Here is a 17,634-nt window from a genome sequence, read left to right as displayed (position 1 = left end):
ATAAAAGCCAGAGCCCTGGTGGGGGAGGACCACTTACTTGGGTGATGGGGTATATGGCGGTAGGCAGCAGAATGTGGTCTTTGAGCTCCCCACCATCACACACCGCCGAAAATTCACATCTGCGGTGAAACTGGAGGAAAAAAAATGGAGACAAGGATAAGCAGAAATGACCAAAGAAACATCAGGAAGGTGGGTGCGGAGGTTTTCTGGGGAAGAGAGCTGTCTAGTGCCCCTACGTCTTGGAGCACTGCCAGCTTTGTCTTTAACAGGACTGTTGATTATGTGTGTGAACATGTGGTATGTCTGCCAGGGTCATAGACATGAGATCAAGAGCTACTCTCCAAGTGTGGCCCTCAGTGTGGATTCTACACCCATGCCCCTGGATTTCTGGTTTAGACACTCTGAAGGAGGGCTGCCTCTGGGAATAAAACCGTAGGAGGCTGACGTATAGATACAACTGAACCATCGCATTGTGTGAGTCCCTTTGTCTGGCTTGGGGGAGCCTCCTCTTTAGGGCTGATACCTAGCCAGGGGCCACAAGACACTGCCCAGAATTAGCGCTGGGAGGCAGGCTGGGCAGCCTAGGTGGTACCTGTCATGTTTAGAAAGCTGTGGATGCTGGCATGAGCATGGGAGCAGCATGGCCAGGCCCCTGGGCGCGGCAGGGCGCTGCTGAGAGGAATGTGCCTTTGAGCCAAGTTTTACTGCTAAGGTGTGTGGAGAGTGAGCTTTTCAGTATCTAATCCCTGTTCCAGTCTGTGGGGACCCCAGCCTCAGGTGGAGGAGAATTCACAAGCTAGCCTGCTCTTCCCAGCAGCTGGTCATGTAGGCAGTAGGGTGGCCAACTTCTTAAGTAACCCTCTCTCTGGGGAACTTGAGTCATCGGAGGCTGAGAACCTCGAAGTGGGGTTCTGGGACCCTCTCCGCCTTCTCTCCAGACTTGCCCTCTGCAGGGATGTTCACTGCCCAGGGCTACAGCTCGAGCCAATCCCACACTGAAAAGAAGTAGGGCCGCCCTGGGCACCGACCCACCGTCATCCGGCACCACACGCAGTGCCGCGCGGTGACACTCTGGTAGCACTTGATACTTTTGTGGCACCGGTCACACTTGACGGAGGAGTTCCCTTCCACCCACGCGTGCTGCATCACCTGTGGGAGGGAAGGGAAGGATACCAGGGAAGGCAGTGGAACCATGCCCCTGGGCCCAGGGTACCAAGAACTGGGAGGCGGGAGGAGCCCAGAGGGTCCTGTTTCCTTAGTAGTGGAAGCTTCATTGGATGCAGAGTTCCCTGCTGCCTGGCCACTGTGCTAAGCACAGAAGATTAAAATCCTTCTCCGCTTCTGTACTAACTCTCACCCAGGCAAGCTTCCCGCGTGCCATTCCTCTGCTTTGCCGAATTCACTGGCGAGCCCTGTCCTCATGGGGGGGGGAGGGGGGCCTTTCTGGGAGTCAGTGTGGTGCTGCGCTCGCGCGGGGAGGGGGGGTAGTCAGAGGGCTCGAATGCGGACCCAGTCTTCCGGAGTCGCCTATTTCGCACCTCACACCTGGGTGCCTTTTGGCCAGTTTCAGAACTTCTCTCTGAGTCTTTGGACCCCCCTCTTTAGACACCAGCATGGGGCACCTCTGGGATTAGGGAGGATGCAGTGAGCCAGCACATTTGCAAATCTTCCCGGGTATTCTCTTCTCAGCCTCAGCTGTCCATCACAATCACCTGGGGATCCTCCAGAAGGCCTAGTGCCCTGCCCACACTCCAAATAAATGAGTCTCTGGGCTTGGGCCCCAGATATTTGACTTAAATGTCCTCGTGTGATTTAAATTCACATGCATTTAACGTGCCCTGAGTGCCTCTCCTATGTAACCATAGCTGAGAAGCAATCTGGAAGAAGCTAAGTCTAAGTCACAGGGTCCTTTTATGCCCATTTCTTGGCCATCTGGATGCAGCAGCCACCTGGCTGGGAAATGCCACCAGGGCAGATCAGGAGGGTATGTGTGCATGCCTCAAGCAAAGAGGGGGAACCTCTGACCCATTGCCTGGGAGCCTCTGCACTCAGGTCTCTCCCGGGAGTCCCACAGAACTCAGAACTTCCCACCAAGGTGCCCTGAACTGCAGAAGAAAAAGGTCATGGAAGGAGTAGTGTGTGTGTGTGTGTGTGTGTGAGTGTGTGTGTGTACATATCTTGAAGGGCTCAGCTTCAAAAACTGTATTAGAAACATGCAAAATATCTACATGATATTATCCCTATTTGCATTAAACAAGAGTCAATGTTTTCAATTAGCAGTTGTGTGACACTATTCACCCAGAATAGTCTCGCTATAATTTATTGCTCCTAAAGAGGTGCCACACTTGGCTTGTGGCTTCTCACCTCCAGCGGCCTCGCTGAGGGTACAAAGCAGTCACTTGGTGAATTTGTCATCTACACGGTCACATTGAATATGCCCTGAGATTGTTGTTTCCATTTTGCAGAGGGATGAGTTGAGGCTTCAGGGAGGTAAGTGACTGCCCTCGGGTTCTAAGGCTGGTGAGAAGTCACACAGGGACCCATGAGCCGGGTCTTTGGACTCAAGCCCCAGTACCATGTTTGTTTTTTTCCAGCCTGTCTGGGGTCGGAAGAAATGATGGGAGATTTGGGGTGTCCCTGCAGGCTCACAAGGCTGTGGTGTGCTCTGCTGGCCACTCAGAAGAGTCACTTCATTCTCTGGGTTGGATGACTAGAGTATGGGCAAAGGCCCGAGCATAGGAGGCCCGCTGTGTGTTCTGATGGGAGCCAGGCATGGACATGGAGGGGTGTGTATGAGTGGTGTGGGGGAGGGGACGAGGGTCATGCTATGGGGCATGCATATGAGGAGCCATTTGAGGTCTGAGGAGCCGTCCTCCCTGGAGGCCTTCTGGGGGTGGGGGGAGCTATGAGCCTCCACCTTCTCACCATCTCCTGACTCACATTCTTCAGCTACATTGACCTTCTGTAGCAATGCGGATAATCTTCCCCTGGGTTTAAGGGCAATCTAATTCCAGACTCAGCAAATGGCACCACCCAACAGCCAGAGGAGCGCTGGGAGACATTCCGCAGCCTGCCCTCTCCTCCTCTGCACCCACACGCCTAAATCCTGAGACTGCGATTCACAGCTACCTGGCAAACCCTTCCTTCCCTTGTCTTCTCTGCTTTATTAGTGAACTCTGTCGGGGCACTCGGACACAACCAGTCCTGAAAGGGTGGATGTAAACAGAGCCAGCCGGTCTCTAGCCTTGGGGCAGCACCACCTTCTGCTGTAACTGCTGGAAGAACTGCTCTCCCCCCTGGCTTCTCTACTATACCAGCCTCAGAAAGAGTCATGCAATTAACAAATTCACCATCTCTTCATGTCTGAAGTGTCTCCCCGACCCTTGACTGCTTTCTAATTCTGGAGATGGTCTCCCAAACCCTTATCATGTAGGGCTTCATCACCTTGTGAGGCCCTTGTCCTCCCCTGTAATCATCCGACCCAGCCATTTCTAACCTCTAACATAGTCCAAGCCGCAGTCACATGCCTCCATGTCTGTACACAGGAGCCCCCTTCTGCTAGAATTGCTTGGCCCTTTTCCGTGCCCTGCGAAGCTCTCCTGGTTCCATGAACAAAGTGAGCAGCACCTCCTTTGAGGAGCTTTTTCTTTTGAGCCTCAGCTTCACACTCCACATGGCCCTATTATGAGAGCACACGCCTCACGACTATGTATTTGCACTATTCGCACATGCCTGTCTATCTCCGTAATCCGGGCAGCATTTGAGCGGACTGGATACCGCTTCTTAGAACCTGCGGATGCCCTGGTACAGCGCCTGGCATGCAGTGGGCCTCAGGGAGATGCTGAATGGATTGATGAATGAGTGGGATGGCTTAGGGGTGGTCCTTGAGACAGAGAAGGAACTAGAGAAATCTCTCAGAGCCCCTTCCTGCATAGGAATCTGTGATGATGGCCATGTTGTCCCCGAGGCAGCATGCAGTGGAATGAGCCAATAGGTGTCACCAACCTCGCCACTCCTTTTGGCTTTTGAGTATGTTTTCACACATCCAGGAATGTTTTTGGACACGCAGCGTTGGTGGACAGTGTATTTACAGTCTGGAAAAAAGAGAAAGGACTGTGCTTATGAACGCCACCAACGGAAGATCTAGCCCCCTCCTCGGTGCACACACTTCAGTGAAGGCTTGTTTCTCCTTCTGGGTGACTGTCAGTGAGGAAAAGGAGTTGGCCTGGCCTAGCAGAACTCCAACACCGCTAGAGTTCTATGAGCGGTCTGCTGCTGCCTCCCAGTTCTTCCCTGTCACTTCCACTTTCTCCTGACAGCAGTAAGCATGCAGCAACCGTGAAGCAAAGTGACGTCAGAAGGAGTAGTGAGAAACAGATGCCATTGTATGTCAGGATGCCAACAATGAGTGACAGAAAGGCCATGGTCACTGGGCTGATGGATGCTATTGGACACCACAGCACCTTGAGTAACTGTTTTGCCCTTTAGAAATTCAGGATGGACTGGGTGGCGGTGGTGCATGCCTTCAATCCCAGTACTTGGGAAGGAGAGGCAGGTGGATTTCTGTGAGTTCAAGGCCAGCCTGGTCTACAGAGTGAGTTCCAGGGTAGCCAGGGCTACACAGAGAAATCCTGTTGCTATAAACAAACAAAAAACAACAACAAAAAATGACAACAACATCAAAGAAAAAGAAATAAAGAAAAGAAAGAAAGAACTTCAGACTCCTCTGTCGACATGCGCACAGTGGCTTCCTTTTCTCTTCCTGGGAAGGGACTTTGCGGTGTGAAGTGGGACATTTGTGTGAGGAACCACGTGCAGGATCAGATTAGGCAGTTCCACATTTTGTCACTGTCGCTGTAACTGTGATTATGCAAACAGCAAAGGACCAGAGGTCTCATACTTAGCAGGAATGAGAACATGTTGATGAGCTGATGCAGAGTGGGCGGACCTGTTCTTCAGCCTGCCCACTCCCTGGGGTCCGGTTGGTGTCTGCTATCTGGCCACGAGGTGGCTAGCAGGGCTTAGCGCACCCACATTTGCTGGCCCCTCTGAAGCTTCTGGCTTTTGTCACATCTCCTCTTGCTCTTTCCCTGTTTTCCCAAATTGCCTCTTCCTCTCCCCTTCCCTCTGTTTCTTTCTGTGTTCACCTTCTCAGTCCTCATCAAATCGCTCATTTGTGCTTATGTTTCTGCCTTCCCTCCAGTTTTACTAAATGGATTACAAAATGAAGTAAACATACAATTTCATTTTTCATTGCACTTCTAGAATATAGTGTTCTCAACTAATTAGAAAGCACCCCTAAGCACACATGAAATGAACGTTGGCTAGAAACACAACTGCAGTTAGCATGAGATGCTTTTAACTTGTGTAAGAGCTCTAATACCTTTTCCTAGGAGACCAGTGGTCCGGGACTCCAGCTGCAGCAAACATCTACCCAAAGCAGGGCACAGAGGCCTTGCTGGGGAAACATGAGGGGTGATCCCACCATCTGGGAAACAAATGCCTAGACTGTCCCTGGAATGGACCAACTAACTGTGTGCCAAGCGGACAGAGCCTGCGGGCAAAGACCTGGAGGACAGTTACTCACAAATGCAGCTCAGGCCTTGCTTCCGGACACCCATCAACATGATGTGGCAGAAGTTGCAGTACGTGGGCTTCTTGAAATGTTTTAGGGTCCAGGCATGCCTTCCGTCCCCCATGGAGCCCTGCAGAGGTAATGGCAGTGAGCTGTGGAGCTGGTACCCCACCCAGAAATCAGAGGCTGCCTCATGCTGGTACTTCCTTTTCTCTCAGTAATGTTCTCTTCTCAAACTTGGAAGAGAAGTTTCGCAGTCGTTAACAAATTCTTAGTGTGTGTTTTCTAAAATTAGCATACACAAAAGAAAAGAGCATCTGAATGAAGGTGGGAGAGGAGCTGAATAAGCCCTCTCAGACCTGGATGCCTGAGGGATGAATGGAAGAGCAACTTGGTGTGTCTGCCTGCCTGCCTATCTATCTGCCTATTTATGTGCCTATCGGCCTGTATATCTATCTATCTATCTATCTATCTATCTATCTATCTATCTATCTATCTATCTATCTATCTATCTATCTATGTATCTATCTATCATCTATGTTTGTATGTATGTATGTATGCATGTATCTATGTATGTATGTATATATGTATCTATCTATCTATCTATCTATCTATCATCTATGTATGTATGTATATATCTATGTATCTATCTATCTATCATCTATGTATGTATGTATGTATCTATCATCTATCTGTCTGTCTATCTATCTATCTCACCTGTCTATCTGAAGAGTCTTTAATAATTGCAATCTTTGACTTGCCAGCATTCCTCCTTGGGCTTCAGTCTAAAGAAAACTGTTTTTGAGAAAACAGATGAGCATTTCTGTGCTAGTCAGATGCAACATTATTTCAAATAGTGAAGAGCTAAAGATACATTAATGGTTCCCAAATCGCTAAAATTGCAGATATGATAGGGTTTTATGACTCTAGCTGTAGATATAAGACTAACAGGAAGCTGGGTGTGGTGGCACATGCCTTTATCCTAGTGTTGAGAGGCAGAGGCAGATGGATCTCTGAGTTTGAGGCCATCCTGGTCTACATAGCGACAGGCAGGACACCAGGGCTGTGGAGAGAGACCCTGTCTTAAAAAATAAATAAACACGCAAGCAAACAAACAAAAATATATTTAAATATATCTAATGGTAAAAGATTTCATGTACTTGTTAACCAAAGTTAGCTGTATCTGGAAGACTGTGTATTGTTTTCTCTCTCTTTAATTTCTGATTTCCCTTATATTTTCTGAAATTTCTCCGGTGAGTATAGACTAGTATAATTGAGAACAAATGGCTTAGTAAAAACAATATACTTTTTTTTTTGTTTGTTTGAGACAGGGTTTCTCTGTGTAGCTCTGGCTATTCTAGAACTTGCTCTGTAGACCAGGCTGCAGGCTGGTCTTGAACTCAAGAGATTCACCTGCTTCTGCTTCTCAAGTGTTGCGTTTAAAGGCATGCACTACTACCACCTGGATAATAATATACTTCTTATACCAACTTAAAAATTTTTAGATTTATTTTATATTATGGATATAAACATTTTTCTTACACACACATACACAAGCAATCACACACACATAGTCACACAAACACACAGTCTTTCTCTCTCTCTCTCTCTACACACACACACACACACACACACACACACACACACACACTACAGGCGTGCTTATACCAAGTTTCTGCAAACAGATAAAACACTAAGGTGAGGGCTGGCGATGAGATGGCTCAGTGGGTAGAGGCGCTTGATAACCTGATTTGAACAGGGTAACTCTTGAAGGCTGTCATCCTCAGACCTCTCCATGCATGCACACCATGTGTGGAGAAAGCCCCGCTCCATGTAAAACATACATGTAACTAGAGTAACAACGATTCTAAAGTGAGAGCCAGAGAGGAGTTAATGTTTTTCTCCTGAGCGGCTCAGGGGCAAAACTCTCCTCTGTCACATGTGTGAGCCGTGCCTCACGTGGTCACCTCTTCCTTGGCATGCCAAGTTCCATGTTCTTGCTCCTGGTACACCACCTGGCTTGAGTCTGGCTTTGGGGGCATCTCTCCTGCTGAATCTTTCCCAGGGTTCCATCCTGAGCAGCACTGGATGTGGTCTGAAGGGCAGTGAAAACTACGCTTGAAAACTTATCCTTGGCTGTGTGGCCAGGGACATGGAGTCCAATCCTAACATCTGGGTGTCTGTGTCGTTGGACTGATCGCTGTGGTCAGCCCTGCTGCTGGACCTAGATTGTGGTCCTTGGAGTCCACATTCTTTGTCAAATTCTTATCTGTTCCCTTGACTTTTGTATCCTATGTACTTCAAGACCCTTTTCAAGACCCCAGTTGTACCAACTTAAGGTCCCTTTATCCAAGGGTCTCCACTTCAGGATGCAGATTTGTGGGTGGGTAGCAGTTCACAAAAAAGACCAGCTGACTCATCCCTTAGGCAGATATCTGCCCCTAGGACTTACGATGGTGATGATGATGATGATAAATGTTATTCTAGTCCCCTGCCAGATCCTAGTCTGTATGGAATATTAGGGCACATGAAAGTGTGGAAGAGCGGTAAGTCTGTTACTAGTATACAGATTAAAAAAACAACAACCAAAAAACAAAAACAGCAATAGCAACAAAAAAAACCAAAAACCAAAATCCAAAAGACAGACTCAGGAATTCTGTAACTATGTCAGTGCCACAGGAAGAATGACTGACAGTCAGTAGTCAATGTATGCTTTTTTCTACTACCTTCTACAAGAGTTTCCCTGGGCAGAAGGAAACTCAGCACCCTGTCAGCAGATCTGCTTATTCACCAACTAAAGGACCTTCATTTAATCTGCAAACATCTCTGTTATCTTAATCGTGTACCTCTCCCCCCAAACCCTTTAAGAAGCAAATACACCAAGGGGCTTAAAAAAAGCTTCTGCTTAGGTTATAGCGCCATCGTGTGGCTTGCTCATTTCTGGGTAGGTTTTGCCCCATTGCTGCATTTGCCTGCTCTGTGTTCTCAGAGGTCATCTTTGTGAGTGAGAACTTTGGCAGGAAAGCAGCAGGTCATACAAGACATTGATGGGCTTCCTCTAGAAGCCTGGATGTTACTCATGAGAGAACTTGTTTAGCCCACACTTAAACAGATTTAAAAGGATTTTGATTAACATCAATAAAATTACATTTTCTTTTGTTTCCCACGTTTTGTAATGTGAATTCTAGTTTTATTCAAGGCTGATTTGAAGGGAATGCTGGAAAGGATGCTGAAGATATAGACAGGCTTTACCTGCTGCCTCCACAAGCATGGACTCTTTCCATACAAGTTGTTGGTGGGACTTTGAACATTAGCATGGTCAATGCAAGGAGGAGAACAGAAATTAGTTCCTTGTGCTTAAAAGGTCTCAGTTTTGTTCCTTCAAATGAGAACAAACCAAACCAGCAACCAAACCAGTGTATCGGGATAGCAACCAAGCTGAACTCCTCTTTTGATCCAGTACCAAGTGAGTGATGGCAATAGCCTGCCCTGCTTCTTGAGGCTCTTGTGGGTTCTCGTATGTGTAGCAAGAGGTCACTGCATGAAGGTCCACATATAACTGAGTGTGGCAGTTGGGCCTCTGCTTAGACATGTGCCCTTGGGCCAGTCCTGCACCCCGCCAGACCATTTGTAGACCGGAAGAGCAGGACTCACCGAGGACTCTTCCAGGCACATCTCCGGCCCTAAGAGCCAGAACGTGTTATCAAGCCCGACCTGGTGTGCGGGCCTGTACACCTAACTACTCTGGACACTGAATCAGGAGGACCACAAGTTCAGTCGACAAGACCTGCCTGGGCTCCAGAGCAAGTCTGAGGCCAGCCTGTGCCATGGAGTGAGCTGATTCAAAAATGAGAAGTAAAAAGGGGAGGTGGAGATATAAACCAGGGGGAGTGCTCGCCTAGCATGTGTGAGGCATTTGGTTCAACACACACACACACACGCACGCACATGCACACATGTCCACAAAATAGGAGACAGAATAAGATATCAAGATCTTGCTTATTCTTTAGGGATAAATCAAATGTCCTCCAAGTTTCTCCTTCCTACTCTAACCAAGGTGTAAGGTGTTGAAAAGTGTGGGGAATTTGGAGTGAGGTGCAAAATCTAACTCCTCTTCTGCGCAGAACCTCGGTTTTCCATCTATACAAATTGGGATAGAAAGATCTACCTTATCTGTTTTGATTGCTAAACCAGAGTGCACTTAGGAAAGCCCCTCAGCAGATCACTATTCCCCTGCTCCCTTCCTTCCTTTGCCAATTCCTTTAATTTTAAAAATTTAAATTACGCTTACTTATTGGCAAAGGGTGAGCATTTGGGTCATGGCATGTGGAGGGCAGATGACAAGGAAGCTTACTCTTTTTCTTTCCCCATGTGGGTTCTGGGAATCGAACTCAGGCTCTCAGACTTGGTGGCTGGTGCCTTTGTGTGCAGAGCCCTCTGATTAGTCCCTTTCCTAGCATCTTACAACCTAACTTGATGAAACGTGAGATTCTCCTTGAAGTTTCTTCTGCACTTGGCCTGGTTGAGTATGTGTCTTGCAGGCAAATGCTGTGTTCCTTTACAGTGTGCACAACAGAAAATTTCTTTTAATAACAGCATATCAAAGTGTTTCTAGGTGAAAGAATGTATTTTGGGCTTGAGCAAGTGAAAGGGAAAAAATACAGAGCACCCCAGAGCCAGCCTGCAGTGCATGGCTTGCCTATCAGGAAGTCTGGAGCAGACACTGGCAACGATATGGAGCCCAGACATTGAACGTGAGTGCACTGACTTACAGAGTCGTCCATTCCCAGGAGGACCAGCAATGGGATGGTGGTCATCCCGCCATGGACCCACTCCTGTAGAGACACAAAGCCATCCTTGTCGTAGTCCATTCCTTGCAACATCTCCTTCAGGATCTGTGAAATGCAAAGGGCAGTGGTCCATTCCCACCCTTTTCCCGATGCCTCTGCTCTCTGTGTCCTCTCTGTTCTTGTCTTACAGTTCCCGTTTCACCCTGTTCCCTTCTTAGAGTGATCAAAGTGACAAAGGACAAGCGGGGACACTGGGGTTCTAAGTCCAACTCTGCCCTGCCCTGACCTTAGGTGGCTCACGCTATCTCTCTGGGCTCTAGGTCGCTCATCTTCAAACAGAAATAATACTGCTGTGTTTACAGAAATGCATGAAAAAGGTTTAATCTAACACCTGGTACACGGCACCCGCCAGTGCGGTTAACACTAGCAGCCGATGGTTGACAACTTTCCCCCAAACTGTTTGAGGCTCTAACCTCTATGAATTTCTCTCAGAAAACTGTCTCTGGTGGCAAGGTTGGGGGAACTGTGATTTCTCCCATGTCTACACTTCCTCCTGCTGCCTTGAGTATCTTCCCTGTTGGAGAAATGGGGGGTCCAAGCATAGGTCTCCAAAGAAGCTGCTGGGGAGGTTGTCTGGGAGCACCGCAAGCAAACATCTAACCATTGCACCCACATCCCCGGTGTGCCCCACTCTCTCTCGAGGAGGCTCCCCCTGGAGTCAACTGTGCTTATAGAAACTCACAGGCCTGAGCTCCGTGGGATCCCACTCCAGGTACTGCGCGATATGTAACATTTGGTTCACAATCTGATCCATCTCCTAGAAAATATCAGGAGAGAAATCATCCAAGGGAGAAAACCAAAATTGTTGTTTTTGTTTTAATCTAAATAAGAGCAAACTCAAAATCAAAATTGGTGGGAAGGCGGGGGGGGGGGGGAGATGAGGGAAGCTGGTGTGACATATTACCATCCTATGAGGGCAGCGGTTTTCTCTTGTCTTCACCACAAAGGCCGGTGGCTAGTGGATGCTTACAGAGCATGTGTAAGCCAGAGCCGCACAGAGCACCTGGAACACTGACTCCAAGCTTCTCCCTCCTCCCACCATTCTGTCCTTTGACCCGAAAACCACAGGGAATCTTGAATTCTTTCTCTCTCTCTCTCCCTCCCTCCCTCCCTCCCTCCCTCCCTCCCTCCCTCCCTCCCTCCCTCCCTCCCTCCCTCCTCTCTCTCTCTCTCTCTCTTCTTTCTTTCTTTCTTTCTTTCTTTCTTTCTTTCTTTCTTTCTTTCTTTCTTTCTTTCTTTTTCCTTCCTTCCTTCCTTCCTTCCTTCCTTCCTTCCTTCCTTCCTTCCTTCCTTCCTTCCTTTCTCTTTTCTCCCTTCCTCCTTTTCTCCCTCCCTCCCTTCCTCCTTTCCTCTGTCCCTCCCTCCCTTTTCTCCTGTAAGTTCTGTGAATGCAGGCGAAGGCAGGCCTCTCTTTGCTGTTCTTATCACTTACTCTCTATTCCCACACCTCAGCAGTAGGGCTCTATCTGTCTGCCTTTGGAGTCAGGTTCACGTCCTGCATTGGTCTTGGCTCAAACACTGATTTAGATTTATTTCAGTATCTCCTCTTTCCTTTGTATTCTACTCAACCCTGAGCCTAGAATTTGGTAAATAGGAGGTTTTTGAGGGCTTGTTTACCTGATGGATTTACCCCTTTGGCACCAAGGCCTGTCTCTTACCAACATGCCAGATGCTGGTGAGTCAGTGCCTAGAGGGAGCCATGGAAACACTGCACTGTGCTGGCAAAGTATCTGGTGTCAGCTAGTGTCTTTGTTTGAATTCTACCTAAGATGTGCACAGTGAGGTTGTTCTAGGAGATGATGTAGGCAAACTGAAGACTGAAAAGTGCTACTTCCATCATGCAGAATTTAGGGCTAAGTCAAGCAAGCCAAGCCTCAACAGCCATTAGCTTTTAAAGATACATTTTATATTTAATGTGTGTGTGTGTGTGTGTGTGTGTGTGTGTGGTATGCATGTGAACACAGGTACCTGCAGAAGCCAGAAAAGGGCATGAGATCTCCTGGAGCTGCAGTTACAGATGACTGTAAGCTGCCCAACATGAAAGCGAGGAGCTGAACTTGGCTCTTCTGTAAGAACAGTATAAATCCTGCGTCATCTCTGCAGCCCCTGACCCAGATATATATCCTCTCACTGTCTTGCTCTCTCCCCCGCCCCTCTAGTCTTCTCCTCTTCCATCTCATGCTGGACCTGAACTTGTGATCCGCTTGTTCCAGCCTCTTGCATGTGAACAAACAGAACTTTACTCAAAGGGAAACAGTGACCTCCAGCCAAACCACAGGATGGGCAGGAAATGAGTGCAGTGAAGTGGGCAGGACGTTTTAATGGAAAAGTGCGTGAGTCTGCTGGGGTCCATGGTTCTGTGCGATAATGTGGCGTGGGAACCGAGAATTAGACTCATTAGAGTGGTCTAGCTTCAGGAAGAAGCAGGTCCCCACCTACCCTGGCCGAGCCACATCTGTAAAGCAATGGATGGGCAGGTTCTGTTGTATGCTGTGTTTTAATAACGGTGCCGACAAGCTGAGCTTGTCCAGTGTGGGTGTTTTAAGCAGCTAAGGAGGAACAATGCAGAACGGGGACCCTTTGGTTTGGAGGAGATTTTGTGTAAGGTGTGTGATGGCACTTTTAAATACTCAAGGGCACTGTGTCTCCCTTGGCCTGGTTAGCAGCAGAGGGCAGCAGGAAGCTGAGGGATGCAGGGAAGGGACAATGTGAAGGGAGCCTATTCTGATCCCCTCCTGGGTTGGGGAAGGAGGGCAGAACAGCGTACTGAGTGTTGGCCAGTAAACAGACAAGCAGGCGGGAAGCCCTGTCCAGCTCGTTCCCAGCAGAGGCACACCTGTTGTGGAGACATGACTTCTTTGCCACTGGGATTGTTCACAAAGGAGCTGGGACCTCATCAGCCAGGGATTCCAGGAGGGAAGTCGAGTCAGAGGACTCATTTGAGACGTGTGATTGTCGGCCAGCTTTATCTTAAAATACGTTCCGGATTGAACCGGTTACCACCTGCAGTACTGTGTTCCACCTGCAGGTCTGTGCCCTGATTGCTTCCTTAGGTCTCTGTCTGGTGGACCTGCTTGTGGCCTACTTGATGTGGTCTCTAGAATGATGCCTGAGATGTCCAAATATGTCACTTATGTCCCTAACCTTGGATGTCTCTCATTTCTCTTGAGGTTAAGGGAAACCTCATGTGCTTGGCGCCCTGCCCTCACTCACACACACCATCTGTGCTCTCATTGCTCCTTCATTCCGGCTTCTGTTTGCTCACTTGCTCTTCTCTAGCTAGCCCGGTTTCCACTGCATCCTCCAGCATCTCAGGGAATGCATCAGGATTGGCACTCAATATCCTCTACCTAGAGGGCTCTTCCCCGAGACGTCACCTTCTCCAAGTCTCTGTTCTGGTGCCCCTTCTCCAGGGAGGCCTTTCTTGACAACTCTTCTGAAGGCAGCAACTCCCTCCAATATTTCCTATTTCCTTTGTTTTTCTTCTTAACAGAATCTACCCAGTATGCACAGAAGTCTATGCATATGTATTTTCTACTGTACGGTTTTATTTTTTGCAATGCTGGGACTGAACTGATTCTTAGACTAGGCAAATGCTCTCTGACTGAGCCATATTCCCAGCCCTACCCCCTTTTATTTTGAGACAGGTACAAATGATTCTCCTGCCTTGGCTTTCTGAACACTGGGATTTCGGGTGTGCTTCACTGTGCCCAGATCCGCAGGTATCCGATACTGTGTAGTGATACCTAGACTAGAATGGAAGCCGCACGAGGAGACAGGATGCTGTCATTTGATCACGATAACGCATCCTAGGCTCTCTGAGTAGCACCAGACATTGTAAACCCTTAGCAAATGGATGCTTGTGATCTTCCAGGGTCTGCGCTTGTCTCAGTGAAGACCACAACCCCCAGCAACACAACAGTGTTGGCGAGGCCACAGGATGCCAGGGTAGGGAGAGTTGGCATGACTCGTTGGCCTAGTGGACTTATTTCCCCTGTCCCTCTGTCCGTCTTTCATTTTCTCCCTGATCCCTCCCTCTCTCTTTCCTTCCTTATCTTTTCTGGCTTCAGTTAGCCATACACACTTCAATCTCAGAGCCTTGCTGTGGTCAGTCATGACCACGAAGCTTGAATTCAAGGTCTCCTTTCTTGGGCTTTTCTTTCTCTAGCCCTCCTCTTGCTCTCTGGTTCTGACCTGTTCTTGTCTCCTGTTGAAGGGGTGAGGTGTGGGCATAGGGTTCGGAACAGACAGGACGGGGCAGGCTCCTAAGCTTGGGTAGAGAGGAAGCTTGCCAGTAACCTTCCTCTTCTCCTCTTGCCCTGGTCTTGTTGCTTCTCTGCTCCCCCACTCTTGACCCCTGGGTCCCAGCAGGAAATTTCAAGGGAAGTTACATTTGATGAAAATAGAAAATATCTCCCTATCCTGATATTGTGTAGTTCTAGGCTTCTCAGTATGGAAGAAGGAACATTGGAGTCTGTGCTCCACAGGCTGACTCTTGGGAAACAGCAGGCAGGAACTTTGTTCATGATCTGCATCCCTTAGCCAGACCCGCAATTCCTGTAGGGATGGAACTGGGGTGTCTGGATGCTCCCATCACTGTCACTACACCCCTACTTTCCCCAGGGCTTTGTTGAAGTGAAAGCTTACCGCTTGGTCTAGGAGTCCGTTTTCATCAGAGTCGTAGAGACGAAACATAACTGCAAGAAACACACAGGTTAGGCCCAAGGGGCCTTCCAGGAATCAGCACGGTTGATGTTCTGCTACGCCCATTTTTAGCCTAGATGGACTGTTACAGTCAGCTAGCCCTCTAAGGGACAGTTTATGGCTTCCTTAGGGAAGAGGTGAAGCAAGGGAGAAGAGTGAAGCCCCCTGGGTTTTGGACCCTTCTGGGCAGTGACTCTGTGGCACATGAGATCCAGGTCACAAGTGGGACTCCCCGGAGAGCATGCATATTTTTTGGTGTCACCTGGACACAACTTAAAAACCCAGCAGCTGGGTGGGCGGAGGCACCAAAATTAGGGCGGGACCTTCGCCTCTACTGTACACAGACGAGTGCAGAGTCAGGCATGCTGGCATCTTGGTGTGCACGACCACTTCTGGGATAGCAAGGAAGTTATTCTCCTTCTGGGAGCAGTCACACTATCCGTAAGATGGAAACTGTAATATTTCTTCTAGGGGATCATAGGGATTAATATTAATGGCTATGGCAATTGATATGTCTGAAAGGCAGAAAGCATTTGATAAATTATTTCTCTTCATTTTCTTTTATTAGTGAACATTTACATATGATATATCTTAGGCAGCAGATACTGCTGTATGTGTTTAATCATAATGGCCCTGTCCTATGCAATAATGACGTGAAGCAGTTGCTGCTGCAGGGGCCACGGGACATTCAAGATGTTGAATTTTCTGAATCACCCTTTATCCCAAATGCTAGAAGCAGGAACATTTCAGATTTGTAGAATTTTTTGTATTAGGAAGTATTTCATATAAATAATTAAATATTTTAGGGAAAGGGACATTATCTAATTCAAAATTCAATATTATATTATATTTCTCATATACTTTCCATGTATAGCCTTCAGGAAATTTTAGGTAATATTTTTAGCGTATCCCATTTTGATTGCAATCAATCATATGAGGTCAGATGTGAAAATTTCTACTTATGACGTAAGTAAAGTCTCAAAAGTTTTGGATTTTGGAGCAAGCATCAGCATGCTGCTTGGAACTATCTTGTTAGCCACAGGGAGGTGATGTAGACAGGGGAGGTCTGGAAAGGATTGGGACTAAAGACTAAGTGTTCACCAACACAGTTACATTCACCCAAAAATGCCGAGATGTGATCTCTGGGTTACTGTGATCTCGAAATTAAGCAGGGCAGCGAGCGAGCTAGACATTTCTTCCCTTGCATGCCATGTTTTATACGCTCACCCTTGCTCTCTCCTCTGTGCACCCCCTGCGGGAGTCCCGGTCACCACTCAGGACAAGCTGTCTGCTCACACGATGCTACTCTTAGACGATCATTTGCCTCCAGATGTCTTAAATGCCCTGCACCGTGTATGTTCCCCCCTGCCTGGTATGTACCTGACTAGAGTTTTAAGTTCTTTAAAAGTAGGGTCATAGCCTTCTCATTCTCTCTGCTTCTTGAGAATATTCCAGCCAGGGGCACACAGTACAGGCTGTGTGATAGAACGAAGGTCAGTGCGTCCACTAGTATTGTTCCAGGACAATGGGTTCATGTGACCCGTGTTCAGACACGTCTCTTTTAACCCTTCCATAATTTTTCACATATGAAATGAGATAAGCATGTCAACCCTTTCAAGGTTCTTATGAGGCTGACAAAAAGTGAGAAGATGGATTCACAATGCTTAGCAAATAAATAGATGGTGTTGCGCCTATGGGAGGTGCTCTTGCCTTGACACTAGGTGGAGTTTCAGGGATGGCTTCCAGAAAGATGCATGTTTAGTTCTCAAAAGAGAGACACTTGGTTTCAGTCATTAAGACGAGGGTATGATTTAGACTGATAGGATAAAAAACCCAAACCAATGACAACGCTGAACAGTTGACCCTATCTGCACCAAAGGTTATAAAGGAAAATATTAGCTGAAAATGGAGAGGGACCAAAACTTCAAAGGCACTGAAGAGAGATAATGGTTGATGACAGTGTCTGGGCTCAGTGGGAAAGTGAGCCCAGCAAACAGTGAGCATCCACGGTTAACCGGGGGAAATGTGAAAGCCGGCTATTTTTGGCAATAGTGTGATAGCATTGAATTTGAATGTGACAATAGTGTTGGGTTTTCACTTAAGGACGAGTGTGATATTAGAGGTATAGACTGAACTGTTTCCCAATGAAATCACGTGATTCTAGAGTCCGCTTTGAAACAATCAGAAGCAGAGGGATTGGGAGGGGGTGTATTCCCAGAACAAGAGTGATGGTGTTAGTACTAATGGTGGTGACTGACTGTGGGGGCTCACACATAGTGTTCACTGAACCCGCTGCCATTCTCTGAAATTTTCTATATTAAAAAATATTAGACAGAACTCCAGGTAAGCTCTCCCCCTACAGACTGCCCCCGTCCCTCAGTGCTTGCCCAGCTAACACCCAACCGCCTTCCTCTCTGTCACCATAGCCTAGTCTGCAACTCCAGCAGAGGACTCTTGGCTGGACCAGAAGTCACACTGGCAGCCAGAACTCCGGCTTCCAGCTTG

General features: G+C 47.9%; 1 protein-coding gene across 3 annotated transcripts in view; it reads right to left on the bottom strand.

Moving 5' to 3' along the window:
* The window catches only part of Dgkg (diacylglycerol kinase gamma), a 212,595-nt gene that overhangs the window by 101,198 nt on the left and 93,763 nt on the right, over window positions 1–17,634 (bottom strand). For 2 of the 3 annotated variants that reach the window (XM_057764140.1, XM_057764142.1), the window contains 7 exons: window positions 15,073–15,122; window positions 11,108–11,182; window positions 10,348–10,470; window positions 5,588–5,705; window positions 4,006–4,094; window positions 1,033–1,149; window positions 38–130 (listed from right to left, as the gene is read on the bottom strand). In XM_057764140.1, the coding sequence (XP_057620123.1) occupies window positions 38–130; window positions 1,033–1,149; window positions 4,006–4,094; window positions 5,588–5,705; window positions 10,348–10,470; window positions 11,108–11,182; window positions 15,073–15,122 (665 nt within the window). The remainder of the gene's footprint in view (window positions 1–37; window positions 131–1,032; window positions 1,150–4,005; window positions 4,095–5,587; window positions 5,706–10,347; window positions 10,471–11,107; window positions 11,183–15,072; window positions 15,123–17,634) is intronic. The other variant, XM_057764141.1, reaches the window with a different exon arrangement.

This window comes from Chionomys nivalis, chromosome 3 (assembly GCF_950005125.1).
Source record: "Chionomys nivalis chromosome 3, mChiNiv1.1, whole genome shotgun sequence".
NCBI classification, from domain to species: domain Eukaryota; kingdom Metazoa; phylum Chordata; class Mammalia; order Rodentia; family Cricetidae; genus Chionomys; species Chionomys nivalis.
Note: the sequence above shows the minus strand (reverse complement) of the source record. Positions and strands in the feature narration are given on the sequence as shown.